The sequence below is a fragment of the Bubalus bubalis genome, chromosome 1 (genome assembly GCF_019923935.1).
Source record: "Bubalus bubalis isolate 160015118507 breed Murrah chromosome 1, NDDB_SH_1, whole genome shotgun sequence".
NCBI classification, from domain to species: Eukaryota; Metazoa; Chordata; class Mammalia; order Artiodactyla; family Bovidae; genus Bubalus; species Bubalus bubalis.
The window spans coordinates 114,259,240-114,277,922 of NC_059157.1; the positions used below are offsets into that span (position 1 = coordinate 114,259,240).

An 18,683-nucleotide genomic window follows, 5' to 3' on the forward strand; every position below is an offset into this window, starting at 1 on the left:
GATTTCTAATTCTTAAATCTTTAAATAAGCTCATACTCTGAAACAGAGAATAAAGTGGTCAAACCACTAAAGTTGGGGGAGTTAACATCTCCCCCAGGCTTTAACCTATGAGCTTTTTTCCCTAGAGGTTTTCATCCTATATAAATACCAGACAGTGGTTGAAGTAAGCAGGAATGGGAAATTAGAAAATTCAGTAATCGTTCTATCATTTAGCTTTCTATTTCCAGAGAAGTTGTTTGTTTAAATAAAAATATTTACTTTTTTTACTTTCCCTTGACAAATGGAAGTTTTCTTCTGTATTTATGCATTTCTGTTTCACATCTGTTTTAATGGTTAATAGTCAACCTTGGACCAGTGTGTGTGTGTAGATCCAAACAGAGCCAGAGTCCTTGGAGAAATATGACACTAGTTATCAAGCGTGGTCATTCTTTTCCTTTGTTGTAGATATTAGTCCTGAACATTTGACTTGGACATTTTATATTTTCTTATTTGAAAAAACATTATGAAAAAATTTTTGAAGAATTATGAAGAAGAGTGCTTATGGGTGGTAGTTGGTGGGATTCCCCATCTTCTTATCCTTCTCCATTACATCTTTCTTTGTTTTTCCTGTCCCCTGCCTCCCCTAACTCTGTTGAGTTGCTTTCCCAGAACATCTCCAAGGTGACCTCTGTGATCTGTGTGTGTGTAGGATAACAAGGACCTGGAGCTGGACATCATCCCAGCAAGCCTTTCAGATCGTGAGGTCAAGCTCCGGGATGCCAACCACGAGGTTAATGAAGAGAAGCGGAAATCAGCCAGGAAAAAAGAGTATGTTTATGTGTGCATGTGGGCAGGGGTTGGGGGCAGTTTCTGCTTGACTGGCAGGTTCCTCATGGCCGTGCTTGGTTTTCACTGCCACCCATCACTTTAGACTAGCTGATGTATCCTCATGACCACCTACAGAGGTTGGGATGGACAGACGGGATGCTTCCACCCACATTTCACACTAACCAAGAACTGTAGGGCACTGGAGAGAAGAAGCAATGAACCAAGTCAACTTTACAAACCAAATCTTGCCACTCTGCTTCCTTTACATCAGTGTTACACAGTTACATACAGCCAGAGATATGCACACACTTTATGAAGAGCATTTTGACAGAGTCCTTTCAGGTAATGCTGGAAAAAAGTGTGTGCTAAGATTAAGAAGTCTTCTGTAGTTGATTTTATCAAAATAAACTAGGACCACAGGTCCCTTAGAGCTGAAGAAATTCAAGGTGGTCTGTGAAGTCAGAGCTTGTGTTTCATCTGGGAGTGTAGTAGTTTGTTTGGGCTGCTGTAACAAAGTATGATGAAGTAGATGCTTTTAACAACAGGAATGTATCATCTCACAGTTCTGGAGGTGAGAAGTCTGAAAGTACAGTGTTGTCTGGGTTGGTTCCTTCTGCGGGCTGAGAGGGAAGCCTCTGCTCCAGGCCATTCTCCTGCCATATTGATGGCTGTCTTCATGTGCACTTGGCATCCTCCCTGAACACAGGCCTGTGTCCAGATTCCACCCCCCCACTTTTAGGGATACTAATCATTTTGGAATGGGAGCCTAGCCTACGCCAGTATGACCTCATCTTAACTAACTGCATCTGCAATGACTCTATTTCTAAATAAGTGCCACATCCTAAGGTACCGGGAGTTGGGGCACAACATATGCATTTTAGGGGAGACACAATTCAACCCATAACAGGGAGGAAAATGAGGAGAGTGTGAGGACAGATCTTCCTGCTGGGCTCTCTCTGGGACTCCAAATCGCCAGAGGATGGTAAAGGTGAATGGATAGTAAAAGAAAATGGGGTAGAGGGTAGTGGAGCTATATTATGAAGAAAAACAGGAAAAACTGCAGGAAGTAGAAGGAGAAAAAAGGGGAAGATAGAAGCTTGCCAGAATCCAAGGCAGTAAAATCAAAGACAGCTTTTCAAAGCATGTGGGGTTACGTTCCTTCTGATCTTCCTTCTTTGCTTTTTCACCAAGCACTGACAGTGTTCTGGGAACTGTGCTCACGTGAGCTTGTTTAATCCTTGCAGCGGCCCTGTGTGATCAGCTGTGTTACAGTTGAGTAGTCTGGGGCTTGGAGAAGCAAGAGCTGCCTCTAGGAAACAGCAGTCATGATTCAGTTCCTGTTTGTCTGACTTCAAAGTTCATGGACTTTCCATCTACCAATAGAGCAAGAATAGTAAGAGTGTGGCTTATTAACTCCTACAAAAGGGAATTTTTATACTTTAATGGAAAGGCCACTGCTAGAACAGTGTATTGCTTTAAAAAAGCAAAAATACCATGAAGATAAAGGTCCAGGAGAAGATGCCTCTTATTTTGACATTTCTTGTGAAATTCCCAATAGGGAACACTCTGTGGATAATCTATCTCTAAGTTTTTATCTGATGTGACACGTTATAAATAGGAATTTTCATTATAAAGTACCATGAAAACAGTGACATAGAAAATCTAAAATAAATGTATAAAAATATACTTTGTGCTAAATTAGATATTATTGCTCATCACATGCCAGCTATGAAGGACCATTTATAATACAAATTTGTGAAAGACGTGGGTACACTACAGTGAAGCCCCACGTCTTTAAGTTTAATGTCTGCCCCGGTGCACTGTGTTGTTTAGGAGTCGGGGAGAAAGGAGCCCTGCCCTTGCAAATGTGTGGCACAGGCTTCTCTTTTCGGGAGAGTGAAGAGCAGTCACTTAACATTGTTAGCTTGTCCTGTGGGTGGGATCACCCACTCAGCCTCAGGCACAGTAGTTTGCAATGTAAAATAGTCCCTTTGGAGGCCAGAGGTCAGCATACTGTGGCCTACAGGCCACCCCTGGCCCACCACCTGTTTTATATAGGCTATAAACTAAAAATCATTTTCTACATTTTTAAATGGTGACAACTATCAAAACAAGAATATTTTGTTACATAAAAATTAGATGAAATTATTTTCTGTTCATAAATAATTGTATTGGAACACAGCCAGACTTATTTCTTTTTAACATATGTCTGTGGCTTCTTTCATGTCCAACAACAGAGCTGAGTGCTTGTGACAGAGACTGAGTGACCCACGAGTGGTTACTCTCTGGTTCATTACAGAAAACAGTTTGCTAACCTTTCTGACTTTTAAACCTGGTTTAACCTGTGGAACTGTGAATCATTTTGGTGTAAGTCAGCAATTCTACTGAGCAGGAATCAGCATTCTGGGAGCTACAGTAAGAGAAATGTAGGAAGCTGAGTTGGTGTCTAGTTGGTGAGAATGAGTGTGAGCGGTGCTGCATGCTTGTGCCCACACACACGTGCAACTGAGAGCGCACAAATATCAGCACAGAATCACAACATGGTAGGCCTGGGGCAGAAAGGAGGGGAGTAAGTATGGAACTTGCTGAGCACAAGCGTACTGAAGGGACACAACGCTCAGAGTGAGAGGGCCTCAGAGGGAGGGGTTTATGTTAGTCAAGTAGAAATAAAGGACATTCAAGACTGTGATAAATGCTTGGGGTGGGGGCAGTGAAGTTTGAAAGAAGGGATGCATTCCCTCTCTAACCAACTAAAAGCCCGTTTGTTTCCTTCTAGATTCATTATGGCAGAATTGCTCCAGACAGAGAAGGCTTATGTGAGGGACTTACATGAGTGCTTAGAGGTAAGTCTTGTGGTCATCAGTTCTCAGCTGTGTTAGAAAATGATGTCCTTGCCACATCTGGTACTGGAGAGGAGCTCAGTACTCTGTCTTATCCCAGAGCTTGAAGAATGAAAAACCAGCCAGAGGATGTCTTTCCCCAAGTCAGTAATAATTGCATGAGAATTAAAAGTGCTTTGGAAAACAAACTTTTCTCAGATTGTAACTAGACCCAGCAAGAGAAAGCATGTAAGGAAAATGAATTCAAAATAAAATCCATGACACAGTCAATGAACTTAAGTCTGAAATCTACATCTCCCCCCTGACGCACAGTCAAACTCAAAGCATGTTTAATAAATAAAAGTATGGAGTTTGTGCTGTTGCTGGGATGAATTTCCTTAACAGCAGATCAAGATAATAGAACATTCAGGTTTTCTTTCTTTTCATTCTGCTTATTTACCATCTCACTTTTTAAGCTCTACATGCATCCCTAGTCTGACCCTTACCCCACAAGTTTTTAAGGCCTATTTTGTATGTATTTCACATGGCAGTGCTTGCCAATGATGGAGCTGTTGCTGTCTTACAGACCTACCTGTGGGAAATGACCAGTGGTGTGGAGGAGATCCCCCCTGGGATCCTTAATAAGGAGCATATCATCTTTGGCAACATCCAGGAGATCTACGATTTTCATAACAAGTAGGTTGGTGGTGGAGGGTTTCAGTGGAGAACACTTAGGACCATAAATACCCAACAGCACGGCTTCCCAACAAGTGGACCAAAGTTGACTGGGAATTCTCTCCCAGTAAAGTAGTGCCTGTTAAATCTCTAAGTCAATGGCTGTCAGACTTCTTTCTCACTCATCCCTCTTTCTCCACAGTGGTCCAAAACTCCTAAAGGAGGGTGAAGTCAAATGTTCAGCAGTATCCTCAGACCGAATCAAAATAATAGGCGGGCTTGAGGAAGTAAAAGTAGCTTCTCTTTATTAAAACTCTGGGTAATCCTGACATTAGGATTCATCTCAGGTTAACCATCCTACCTTGCAGGCCTTAGGTTTCAAGTTCCTCTGATGTTTTCTTTTGACCTAAATATTCCTTTCATCCCTAACTACCTCATCATCCCCACCCTCAACCAAAACAATAGACAGATTGATAGATACCTAATCAAATTATCTAATGGAATATATTTCTTGACAGTTTATAGGGGAGAACATCAATCAACCCTCTATGTTTTGTTGAAATAAGTAGAATCATAGAGTCCTAAAACTTCACAACTCACTTCTTCCAGCTCCCAATCTGATTTAAACATCTTTTCCATAGCATACTAAACATATTCAATTGTTAACAAAGGGTCAGCAAGAACACTGGTTGGTTAGATGATATATCCAGCTATGGAAATAACTCAGTTTCCAATGTACAAATGGAAGGAACCTTGAGAAATAATGTTGACAAAAAGTCCTAGAGCTCTCTCAGGACCCTGTTGCAAAGGAGGGCTAACGTAGAGGTTCAGAGTTGTAGAATACAGTGTAGAGGAAGTCCTAGGGTCGGGCTAGTCAAGGCTTTGACTCAATGAAGTTGTCATGCTGGAGATGAAACTGCCAGGGCACCAGGGTGGCAGTCCCTGAGCCAAGACTCCAGAGCAGCACTGTGCCATCGAGCCATCAGTAGGGTGGGAATGTTTTGTGTCTGTGATGTCCAATACCAAAGCCACTGGTTATGTGTGCTTAGTGAACACATGATGTGTGATTATGCTACTGAGAGCTGAGTTTTCAACTTTGTTTAATAAATATAGGTGACAAGGGGCTACTTTATGGCATGGCCCAGCTCTAGAGAATGAGACCTCATTCTTTGCTAAGAATGACCAAAGGCAAGTGTGTGTGTTCAGTTGCTCAGCAGTGTCTGACTCTTTGCAACTCTATGGACTATAGCCCACGAGGCTCCTCTGTCCATGGAATTTTCCAGGCAAGAATACTGGAGTGGGTTGCCATTTCCTCCTCCAGGGGATCTTCCCAACCCAAGGATCAAACACGCATCTCCTGCACTGCAGGCGGATTCTTACTGAGCCACCTGGCAAGTAATAGTTGGATTTAAAGGATGCTGAGCTCTAAAAGGTCTAAAAAGCAGGTGAAGAGGCACTCCTCTCATCAACACCTGATGATTAATCCCTGTAAAGTCATCAAATGGCATTAGTTTAAAGGAAACATAAAATATGTAGCTCCCCTGTCCGATTATGAAAGCAGTAAGCTCCAGGGTGAAAATACCTTCTGACTCTCTGGAGTACTTGATAAAAGTTTCTAGTCTTTTTTTAATCCAAATTTTTATACTCTATATTTTTTGTCTGGAAATCTCCAGCAACAGCAATATTTTCTCTTCATGTCTATTTAATAAGATCCTAATAAAGCCATTCTTGACCACTGACCTCACATTCCATCATCTGAGCTCAGTTGAGTATTATCCCATCTCCCTAGATATTTGGGAAGATATCAGCCTAGAAAGCAGTAAGTCATGTTACTTTTCTTATCTGATTTATGATCTCTGGGATTTAGTCAGAAGTCTCACTTTGCTCACATTCTTACCAAATTGGCAAGGTATAGGAATACAGAGATCACTATATGCACTTCCTGTGAGCCTTGTTTTTGCCAAATCAGTATATAAGGGGAAAGACTCTGCGTTTCAAAATTGATCAATTGTAACAAAATATCTGGGCTTCCCTGATGGCTCAGCGTTGAAAGGATCCACTTGCCATACAGGAGACATGGGTTCAATCCCTGGGTTGGAAAGATCCCCTGGAGAAGGACATGGCAACCCACTCCATGTTTGGAACACTCCATGTTCCCCATTCTTGCCTGGGAAATCCCATGGACAGATAAGCCTTGTGAGCTATGGTCCATGGGGTCATAAAGAGTTGGGCACAATTTAACAACTAAATAACAACAGACTATCTAGCAGAACCTTGCCTTATTGTGGTTTAAAGGTATCAATCCAGTAAATCAAGGCAAGCTGTTTGATAGTCTATTTAAAAAGTAGCTGAAGATCTACCTAACAGTTACAAAATAGAGTTCTAAGAACTCCATAAAATAAAAAGTCAAATTAAGCCATAGGAATATTGCATTTTGTAGAGGAATAAATACAATGATTAAGAACACAGCTACCCCAAAAATGTTACCTATTTATAACATTATAAGAAACAAGAAGAAAATAAAAACCAGCCTCTGACCAACCAAAAGAAATAGCATAAAGTTCTTACCTTTCCAGAGGAACTCCTTCTTGTCTCCCATAAAACCTCTCTATTTCTTGGTTAGATTGTTTCCAAGCCCATAGCAATTTAGAAGCATCAAATAAGAATCAAGAATTTGAGCAAGTAGCTTGATATCAGTATGTGACAGGAAAGAAAGAGAAACTTCCAAAAAAGAGTCAAAAGAACCCAAAAGATCAAGGTGGTCAAGAGCTATTCTCCATTGGTACCGATGATCCTATGTCCCAATATAACCCAATATAGAGCCCAACAGAACCACTGTATTATGATACAGCGTAATAATATATTATTATATTAGTAATAGCTAATAATGAATCATTGGCATATCCTGCATGAAAAAGCAAGGAACTTGTAATGCATTTAGAAAGCTATCCACCAAAGATGTTTTAAATAGTCCACAATTTAGGGGAATATGCAAAAAAATGAAGCTGTTTATTAATTCCCAGTAGGATCTAGAGGACTTAAGGCTTTATTTACTCTACTCATAATATGTGCTTTCTTCTCATGTCATACAAAATTTGACTAATGTAGAAAGTATAACCCTCTAAAATCTCTAACGAGTAGTATTAAAAATGGCAATTAAGCCAACTTTGAAAATGCAGAAATTGTGAACTCCATAAGACGTCATATCTTTCACTGCATAACCCCAATACCTGGCACACAGTAAACATTAAGTTAGTGTTTGTTGGGTGGATGAATGTATGGATGGGCTAAAAATAGAATTAAAATTTGCAGACTTATGGCTAATGCCATTCAAGTCATAATTCTCTCTTTTGTTTATGAAAATCTCAAGATACGGAAAATCATTATTTTTCTTCACCACTGTCAGAACCTTCTAGACAAGCAAAACATTTGCATGTCTAAATGAAAGAGTTTCCTGGGTACTTCTTATTGGGAAGACCAGGCAATTATCCAAACTCTAGTTTGCTCTTCAGGAATACTTTTCTGAAATGGTCACTTTTTAACCTAAACATATCAAAAGGTTCTTTTGAACCCCAGTTGCTTGCATCTTTTCAAATTTATAATTAAGTGCTATCTGACAGAGAAACAGACTCCTCTGATTTCTAGTGCATAGCTCAGGTTCTGTGCGTCTTCTCTAGAGAGAGAGTGAGGGAAAGAGATTGGGAGGGAGGAAGACTGGAGACAGAGACTGAGAGGCAGAGAGACTGAGATGGACACTGCCTGCGTAACCACATCAGCTGAGGCACTAGGAAATTAGTATCTAGACCAAAGGTGAATATGTTAAATAACTCGGCTAGTTAATATCAATCCTTCTAAATGATGTCACTTTGAAAAATGACAGTCAAGATTGGTTTTGTGTGTGTGTGACCTTCCTGTAGGAGCTTTGTCTCTGTAGGTATTGAATGGGGAAGTTCCCAAGTACCAAAATTTTTGTAAAGAAGAACAATTCATATATGTAGAATTTAATAGTTACAAGTAGTGATGTTAACACAAATTGGAGGTTTAAGTGGAGTGATACTTGGTTTTTACCCTCTGCTCTCCCTATGTTGATTCTGCATCTCATATCTGTGGAACTAAATACAAAGATCATGGCACTTATCTATTCAAAACCTAGATATATTTTTTGCATTTTGTTAAGCATTCTGGGAGTACTCAGGAAAGGTAATAAATGCCATACATAGGTCTCCCCAATGGTGATGGTTTTATTAATGCTCTCTCCCCACTTTGACTGGCCTACAGCTTGTAATGTGGGAAAATCATTCATTTTCAGTTTGCCTTGTATTTGATTTTCAGCTTCAGTAAGGACAGCAGTTTGTTTAAAATGCTCATCCCCTTTGGTTAAATCTGAACTTAATTTTTCCCTTTCAGTTTCTGGAGATATGGCCATATGTGAGTCTGGGCAATAACATTTTTATAAAATCTCTGTTGTCAGGGATCAGAAGGTCTTCCTGAACATCAAGCATAATCGTCTCCACTGACAGATAAGGGCCCTGAGACCCAGAGAGGGCCCAGTGACTTGCACACTTTGTGACATCTCCCCATTGAACAATTAGGCATAGATTCCAGGGGCTGGGGCGGTCCCTTTCTCCTCTCCACAGACCATGGCTGGCACTGCCAAGTCTGGTTGTTTTGGTTCATATCTAACCAGCTTCAACGTGCATCCTCAAATCTCAGGAACACTTCAACCCATTTCTTCCATAGGTATGTCATCCAGGTCACACACCCTTACAATAATGGCCTGAAATGAAGAAGTCTGGGAGTGAGTCTCCATCCTGGGTCAAGGGTAGGGGAAGGTGAAGCCGTCACACTCCCAGGTGGACTGTGTCTTGTCACGTCCGCTCCTGTGAGACTGAGGCACAAGAGGGGCGAGGTGGTGGGTGGAGGGGGTGCAAGGCAGGAACGGTGGCGACCGGAGTGTGGAGGAAGGGAGGAGAGACAGAGTGAGTGGGAAAGTGGGATAGAACACCTGGATAGAGGAGAAGTGAGGACAGTGGATATCAAGGGAAAGAAGAGATGGGGAGAAGAAGGGAGAGAGGGAGGGAGAGTGGGCAGTACTAGAGGAGGCAGTATAGAGAGGGGGAGAGTGAGATGGAAGGGGAGAGATGAATGAAAAAGAGCTAGCCCTCCCTGTCTCCCATGGTAGGCAGGAGAGTCAGTTAAGTGTTTTTCAAACATTTTGTATTATGAGCCAAAGAAAAATTATATATCCTGTCCTGATATGCACATGCTTTATATATTATATATAATAGGAAAATTAAATCCTGCAAAATGATACCCTCACCATGTGTGATGAGCTCTGATATTTTGGATTAGGTTCTGTTCTCTTTCCTCTTTAACGCTGGTTTCCACCCTCTAAATTGATTCTACAACCCCTTGGAATGCAGACGGTGGATCTGTAGCTACAAGGTGAGGCGCTGGCTCCCCCAAGTGGAGAGAGAAGGGGTGTGCAGGCCACAGCCTCATCTGAAGGCCCCTCTGCCAGGCTGCAGCTGCTTTCCCTGCTTGGCCTCTCCTTCTCCCTCCTGTACTCACGCACCTTGTTTGTATTCTCTGCTTTCTGTGCTTCGTTCCCACACCAGTAAAATCTCGTTCTATTCTACTCTCTTGTTTCATAGAAACTGGAACTTACAAAGGTTTGTGACCTGCTCAAACTGAGTAACACAGCCAAAGAATCCACGTCTTCATGACTCCCTATTTTCACACTGTCATTTTCTTAATATTCAAATGTCTAGCAGAGAGGGACATCCTAGTGTGTTTTTTCTTGGGCCCTAAATTTATACTCTGAGAGATAACTGTGAGCCTTACACACTTATCAGTAGGGCCTTAAAAAATTATAGCTGCGATTTTGTTGCTGGTTTGTTTTTTTTTTCCCAGTGCTAGTTTTATAAATATGGGGGAGTACCCAAAGAAAAACAAAGTCTAAACATTCATTTTGGTGTGTCAAAGTCATGTTCATTTCAGTTGTACACACTAACTTCTTGGTGTCCATGCCTAGCTACTAAACAGCCTGTCTGTCAATGGCCTATGAATAACATTAAATGCAAGATTAGTTGTTTATATTTTACTTTAACATTAAACTTATGTTTGTGCAGTACTGTTTGATTCATCTAATCACAAAAGTTAAATTTAGGAAATATAAGCAAAACACATTCAACAGGTAGCACTGCAGTGAGGTAAGCTGCTGCTTGAGGTTTAAGGTGAGGGTGGGGGGTATACTGAGTAAGAGTCCAGCCGTGTGCACCTTTCCTCTCCACCTCTAACCTCAGAAGAAGTTTCTGCTGTGAAATAAAGAGACAGAGCCTGGTGATTGTCATGGCTCAGCCCAGATGATCAAACTGTGCTGAGCAAAGACTTCTATGAGCCATCTGGCACCTTCCCTGGGGTGCACACAACCCTCCAGTAGTTTTAACAGCTGCTTAGTGTGCTAACCAGCTGTCCTGGCCTGCAGTCCAGAACCTCTTCCATGCTGGGCTCTGGGTCTATCTGGTCACTAATGGGTCCCTTAGAAATGATCTCTAGCTCCTCTTGTAGGCAGAAGCATAAGGGGCAGTGTCCTGGGCTGCCTGCAAATAAGCCTGATCCTCTCTCCCCAGCCTGCCTCCAGCTTTATTTGTTTATGTCTCCTTGTTGTTCTACTTTTCTCTTGTTACCACTGTGACCCTGCTTCATTCCCCTTCTCACCAACAAGTGTATATGCCCATGCCTGAGAGCATGCACAAGCAAGGCCATCACATGTATTCCCCTTTAAATTCAAGCTCTACCCTTGATATGAAGGTCCTCAGTGAAGGACACACTCCTCTAGAAGCAGTAAGACTATAGACCAAATTTACCTTTGGCAAAAATAACAGTTTCAGAATGGCCCAGGGTGCCTTTGGAATGGTACTGTTTTCATAGTGCTTATGGCACCCCACTCCAGTACTCTTGCCTGGAAAATCCCATGGACGGAGGAGCCTGGTGGGCTGCAGTCCATGGGGTCTCTGAGGGTCGGACACGACTGAGCGACTTCACTTTCACTTTTCACTTTCATGCATTGGAGAAGGAAATGGCAACCCACTCCAGTGTTCTTGCCTGGAGAATCCCAGGGACAGGGGAGCCTGGTGGGCTGCCGTCTATGGGGTCGCACAGAGTCAGACACGACTGAAGTGACTTAGCAGCAGCAGCAGCAATGACAAAGCTCACAAAGGTTTTCTGTCAATAATGCTAGTGGCTTTATTCCCCAGGATCCCATCCAAAGCCGGAGGGAAGCATTTTCCTCATAGAGTAACTGCATAATGTATTGCATCACAATAATTTGATAGAGTAATAGCATTGCTTAGATCTTGACATTTCTTTTTTATTGAAGTGTAGTTGTTGTACACTAAGTATGATGTGCTGTGCTTAGTCACTCAGTCGTGTCCGACTCTGCGACTCCATGGACTGTAGCCCGCCAGGCTCCTCTGTCCATGGGGATTCTCCAGGCAAGAATACTGAAGTGGGTCTCCATGCCCTCCTCCAGGGGATCTTCCCAACCTAGGTACTGAACCCAGGTCTCCCACATTGCAGGTGGATTCTTTACCATTTGAGCCACCAGGGAAGCCCCACTATGTACAATACAGGTGTACAATAGAGTAATTCACAATTTTAAAGGTTATATTCCATTTAAGATACTGACTGTATCCCTTGTGTTATACAGTATATCCTTGTAGCTTATTTTATTTTATACCTGATAGTTGTAACTTTTAATCCCCTACCCCTGTATTGCCCCTCCCACTTCTCTCGCCCCACTGGTAACCATTAGTTTGTTCTCTGTGAGCGTGCTTCTTTTTTGTTATATTCATAAGTCTGTTGTATTTTTTAAATTCTGCAAAAAAGTGATATCATACAGTATTTGAATCTTGACATTTCTTTAAAAGTTTTACTTATTTCTGAAAGAACCCCAGATATTCACACAAGCAGCTAAACTTCTTGCTTTGCTCATTCTCCCATGATTTATTACACATAATTACTGAAGTGGTAAAGACCAAGATGTTGCTATAGAACAGCTGAGGGGGAATGTCCCATCATTTGTGAAAAGTGTTGTGACTTCTTGTGCTTTAATTTAAACTCATCATGTCTATTTGAAGTAGGTAGAATTATACTGATCAAGTGTACATAACCTGTCGTCTTCATAAGTTTCAAATTAAAAAGCAAAATAGAGTTTAATACTGCTACTGGTCTTCAACAATTACTTGAGATGGTAGTGCACAACTTACTCAAAGTTATGAATCAATATGCCCATCACAGGATAGCTTGTTTAATTCCTACCTTTTTTATTTAAAAATTAAACCATATAGAGTGGATGTAGGATCTGCCAGCTGGAAGCACACTGGAAAGGGCAGTCAGTTCAGTCGCTCAGCCGTGTCCAACTCTTTGTGACCCCATGGACTGCAGCACGCCAGGCCTCCCTGTCCATCACCAACTCCCAGAGCTTACTCACACTCATGTCCATAGAGTAGGTGATGCCATCCAATCATTTCATCCTCCGTCGTCCCCTTCTCCCGCCTTCAATCTTTCCCAGCATCAGGGTCTTTTCCAATGAGTCAGCTCTTCGCATCAGGTGGCCAAAGTGTTGGAGTTTCAGCTTCAGCAGCAGTCCTTCCAATGAATATTCGGGACTGATTTCCTTTAGGATGGCTGGTTGGATCTCCTTGCAGTCCAAGGGACTCTCAAGAGTCTTCTCCAACACCACAGTTCAAAAGCATCAATTCTTCAGCATTCAGCCTTCTTTATAGTCCAACTCTCACATCCATACATGACTACTGGAAAAACCATAGCTTTGACTAGATGGACATTTGTTAACAAAGTAATGACTCTGCTTTTTAATATGCTGTGTAGGTTGGTCATAGCTTTTCTTCCAAGTAGCAAGCATCTTTTAATTTCATGGCTGCAGTCACCATCTGCAGTGATTTTGGAGCCCCAAAAAATTGCTTTCAAAAGCTGATCTATGGACTGGATGCATTAAAATCACCCAAGGAGTTTTGCTAAATGATACAGATGCTCAGATCCTAACCCAGAGGACAGTGCACAGGCAGGAGCAGGGATCACTAAGTGTTCCTTGAGACAAAGTCTGATACTTTCCCCAAAAGTGTTCCACTTGCAAAGAAGTTTGGGAAGCATTGCATACTCTACTTATTTCAGAGATATAATGTACCTCATCATATTATAGGATTTTGAAAGTCCCTTCATAAACAAACCAATTTAACCCAGAATTTCCAAGCTTAAATGATATGTGACCTTGAAATCCAATTTTTACATAACCCCAATCAAGATTTTTCCCAGGATATGGTTTTCAGCGAAGACAATCTACTATAGATTTTTACCAGGGGCAGGGTGGGAAAAGCTCCCTGGGGATAAGTCTCCAGGAGTGGAGCTTATTAAAATTGGGAGGCACTGATCCTGAAAAACTAATTTAGTGCCTACTGTACACCAGGTATTGCTTTGGGTTTTTTACCTACATGAGTTTATTAAATCCTCACAACATGAGGTTGTTTAAAACTGAGAAAAATGGCACTCTGTAAGACCCCTACTGACAGCTGTGACTAGATGTGAGCTCTGGCTCTTTCATTTGAGCTTGGTTTGGGGAGGAAAGGGGAGTGAGGCCTTGGATTAGTAGAAGAGTGGGCTAGTGGCAGTTGCTGTTAAAACCTTCATTTTCCAGAAAGGCATTAATTCTAGAAATGATATGCTATGTACTTAATTCATTTTGAAGCGCTTTCATTTCTTGAGAATTTTTGGAGTATCCTCCCATAGGCAGCTACTGTCACCAAAAATTGCTATTACTCTCTTCAGCCTCTAGATCAATTATCAACTCTGTGGGCATAATTACCGTTTTTTACTTAAAATAAACCTTAAGTGACCAAGTCACTGACCTTTGGTCATAAGTTAAGGAAAGAGGGAAGCTCTCCCTGAGTCGTCACAGGGTCCTTGCAACTTCTAAAACAAGGATACAATTTTATATCTTCTATGGAATGTCATGATCCAGGCTATCGTATCATTTCCTTGGTCACTCTTAATAGAGAAGAACCTGTATACCATAGTGGTCAGAGTGAGGGGACTGGAGTGAGAGCCCAGAAGTGGGCAAGTGGAAGTTTCCTACACCCAGGAGCATTTATTTATCCTAGGCACCTGGGGCTCCAGGTTCTCCTCCTTCTCTTTTGTTCCGAGTGCTCTTCTGTGCTTACTCCTCTTCTCTTTAAAGCGGTTCATTTCCTTTCACCAGTCCTTGTCCTAGAGTAGCTCTTCCCCGACTCACCAAGCCATTCCAGCCCTAACTCCCAGGTCCTGTTCAACCCATCACATCTCAGAGCTGAATCTCTATCCATTGTCTTCACTGAGATTATCCTGAAGGCCAAGATGAGAAATAGCCATAAAGACTATCTCAACACCTGAAAAAATACCTGTGAAGATTTTGTACCTTATGTTGTTCAGTGTTCTCATGGAAAACACCCACACAATACGTGTCTTTTAGAATTTAGTTCCAGAAATAAAAATTATAGTATATTAAAAATAGATGAATGTTTTAATATGTTATGTTATGTATGTGGTGATGATCCAGATTGCTTCTCTTTGCAACAACAACAAAAAAAACATGTTTTCTTCTTGTCCTTGTAAAAAAATTTGATCCTCACTTGCAGCATTATATAATATTTTTCTATTTCTAATTTAGAATTCATATTAAATACATGTGGGTCACCTACAGTTCTTCTAAAAGTAGCAGTAAATATGATACTTTATTGATTTTTGAGCACTGCGCGTTTGCATTCTGTAAGCCCAGATTGCATTGTAATCACTGCTGTTCAGTGATTCAAATCAGGATACTCCAGAATTCAGGGGAAAGATGATTATCATTAAATGGATACTGCTAGGAGTCTTCAAGCATTTTCAACTGACTTACTACTGAAGTAATACTTATTTGTAGTAGAAAATTTCAATGGCAGATGGACAAAAAATATCATCTATGATTCTATAAACAGAGAAGGCAGTGGCACCCCACTCCAGTACTCTGGCCTGGAAAATCCCATGGACAGAGGAGCCTGGTAGGCTGCAGTCCATGGGGTCGCTAAGAGTCGGACACGACTGAGCGACTTCACTTTCACTTTTCACTTTCATGCATTGGAGAAGGAAATGGCAACCCACTCCAGTGTTCTTCCCTGAAGAATCCCAGGGACGGGGGAGCCTGGTGGGCTGCCGTCTATGCGGTCACACAGAGTTGGACATGACTGAAGTGACTTAGCAGCATGATTCTATAAACCATTGGCATTTTGGCCTTACAAATATGGCTTGCCAAACATTTTTTAATTGCACATATATATTTCTTTAAACCAAAACCAAATCATTCTGTGTCATTGAAAACAGAACACAGATAACAGGTGTGTGTGTGTGTGTATATATATGTGTGTGTGTGTGTGTGTGTGTATATATATATATAATCAGTTCAGTTCAGTTCAGTCGCTCAGTCGTGTCCGAATCTTTGTAACCCCATGAATTGAAGCACGCCAGGCCTCCCTGTCCATCACCAACTCCCGGAGTTCACTCAGACTCACGTCCATCGAGTCGGTGATGCCATCCAGCCATCTCATCCTCTGTTGTCCCCTTCTCCTCCTGCCCCCAATCCCTCCTAGCATCAGAGTCTTTTCCAGTGAGTCAACTCTTCGCATGAGGTGGCCAAAGTACTGGAGTTTCAGCTTCGGCATCATTCCCTCCAAAGAAATCCCAGGGCTGATCTCCTTCAGAATGGACTGGTTGGATCTCCTTGCAGTCCAAGGGACTCTCGAGAGTCTTCTCCAACACCACAGTTCAAAAGCATCAATTCTTCGGCGCTCAGCTTTCTTCTCAGTCCAACTCTCACATCCATACATGACCACTGGAAAAACCATAGCCTTGACTAGACGAACCTTTGTTGGCAAAATAATGTCTCTGCTTTTCAATATGCTATCTAGGTTCATTATAACTTTCCTTCCAAGGAGTAAGCATCTTTTAATTTCATGGCTGCAGTCACCATAACCAATTGTAATTATAAGATGCTTCCAAAATGCTTGGACAAGAGAAATCAGGTAGTGTAAGTCAAATCAATAAAATTTATTTGTTCCAATGGTAGAAGTAAGAAATGGAATAATTCAGACCTACTTTATATCTTTTAATTTTTGAATCAACTTTTAAATCAAAATTAAATAGAAAAGTATAGATTAAGAAGCCCCACCCACCTCTATCCTGTTTTTGCATTTTATACTGTTTCATTTATTTCTTTTAATTTACTTTAAAAACTTTTTCTTGTCTCATTTATAATAATTACAATGTCACTTAATATGGGTGCTATGATTCATGGTAAGTTGCCCAGAGCCGCCTAACCTAACAAAATAAGGATTTTAACCCAAGGCCTTTCAGTTCTTAAACTGTCCTCTTTTCCTACTGCATTAGATAACAGCCTGTGATAGTTGGTGGCAGTATTTGACCCATGTTTTATCTTTATCCACCATGTTTTTTCATGTGGTTTCCTGTGGTAATGAGTTAAAAATATATTTGCATTGTTTCCAACCCAGTTTTATTTCAAACAGTACTGCAGTGAATGCTCTTCTTTTTGTGTTATTTCACGTGTGAAAGTCTGTTGCTCTTCTCTTTCTTTTTTTTTTTTTATTGCGGTATACTTGATGTACAATATTATATAAGTTTCGGGTGTACAACATAGTGAGCCACAGTCTCTAAAGATTATACTCCATTTATAATTATTATAAAATATTGGCTATACTCCCCACACTGTACAGTGTATGCTTGTAGGTTGTTTCTCTGTGCCTCTTAATCCCCCATCCCTTTCTTGCCCCTCTCCTCTTTTTATGGCTGAGTAAATTCGTGTGTGTGCGTGTGTGTGTGTGTGTGTGTGTGTGTGTGTGTGTATAGGATGGCTCCTTTTCTCCACATCCTTGCCAACATTTGTTATTTGTGTTCCTTTTGGTGATAGCCATTCTGACTAGTGTGAGATGATGCTTCATTGTGGTTTTAATTTGCATTTCTCTGATGATTAATGATGATTAATGATGTTGAAACATCTTATCATGTGCCTGTTAGCCATCTGTATGTCTTCCTGGGAGAAAAAGTCCATTCAGGTCTTCTGCCCATTTTTAAATCACGTTGTTTTTTTTGTTTTTTTTTTTTATTGGAGGATAATGCTTTACAATATTGTGGTGGTCTCTGCCATACATCAGTGCAAATCAGTCATGATTATATTATATATCTGCTCCCTCTTAAGCCACCCTCCCCTCCTCATCCCAGCCCTCTCGGTCGTCACAGAGCACGCAGCTGGGCTCCCTGTACTACACAGCAGCTTCCCGCTAGCTGTCTGTTTTAGACACAATGGTGCATATGTGTCAATGCTGCTCTCTCAGCTTGTCCCACCCTCTCCTTCCCCCACTGTGTCCACAAGACCATTTTCTCTGTCTCCATTTCTTCTCTGTAAATAGGTTCGTCAGTACTATTTTCTAGATCCCATTTATATGCATTAATACACCATATTTCTTTCTCTTTCTGACTTCTTCACTCGGTATAACAGGCTCTAGGTTTATCCACGTCACTACAACTGACTCAAATGTGTTCCTTTTTATGGCTGAGTAATATTCCATTGTACCTATGCACCACAGCTTCTTTATCCATTCATCTGTCGATGGACATCTAGGTTGCTTCCATGTCCTGGCTATTGTAAATAGTGCTGCAATGAACATTGGAGTGCATGTATCTTTTAGAATTGTGGTTTTCTCAAGGTTTATGCCCAGTAGTTAGATTGCTGGGTGATATGGTAGTTTTATTCCTAGTTTGTTAAGAAATCTCCGTAATGTTCTCCATAGTGGCTGTAGCAATTTACATTCCCAGCAACAGTGCAGTAGGGTTCCCTTTTCTTCACATCCTCTCCAGCATTTATTGTTTGTAGTATTTTGGTCATTCTGATTGGTGTGAGGTGATACCTCAGTGTACCTTTGATTTGCATTTCTCTAATAATGAGTGATGTTGAGTATCTTTTCATGTGTTTATTGGCCATCTGTATGTCTTTGGAGAAATGTCTGTTTAGATCTTCTGCCCATTGTTTGATCGCATTGTTAGTTTTTCTGATATTGAACTATATGAGCTGCTTATATATTTTGGAATTAATCCTTTGTCAGTTGCTTCATTTGCAGTTGTATGAGCTATTTATATATGTTGAATAGTAACCTTGTATTGGTTACATCATTTGCAAGTGTTTTCTCCCGTTTAGTAGGTTGACTTTTTGTTTTGGGAAGACTTTCTTTTTAACCACTTTATTGAAGTACGATTGGTGTAAGAAGTTGTACATATTTAATA

The 18,683-nt window shown here is 41.1% G+C and overlaps 1 protein-coding gene across 17 annotated transcripts in view; it reads left to right on the forward strand.

Moving 5' to 3' along the window:
• KALRN (kalirin RhoGEF kinase) overlaps positions 1-18,683 on the forward strand; it is a 705,208-nt gene that overhangs the window by 454,116 nt on the left and 232,409 nt on the right. For all 17 annotated transcript variants that reach the window (XM_025281073.3, XM_025281358.3, XM_025281444.3 and 14 more), the window contains 3 exons: positions 689-807; positions 3,584-3,650; positions 4,213-4,322. In XM_025281073.3, the coding sequence (XP_025136858.1) occupies positions 689-807; positions 3,584-3,650; positions 4,213-4,322 (296 nt within the window). The remainder of the gene's footprint in view (positions 1-688; positions 808-3,583; positions 3,651-4,212; positions 4,323-18,683) is intronic.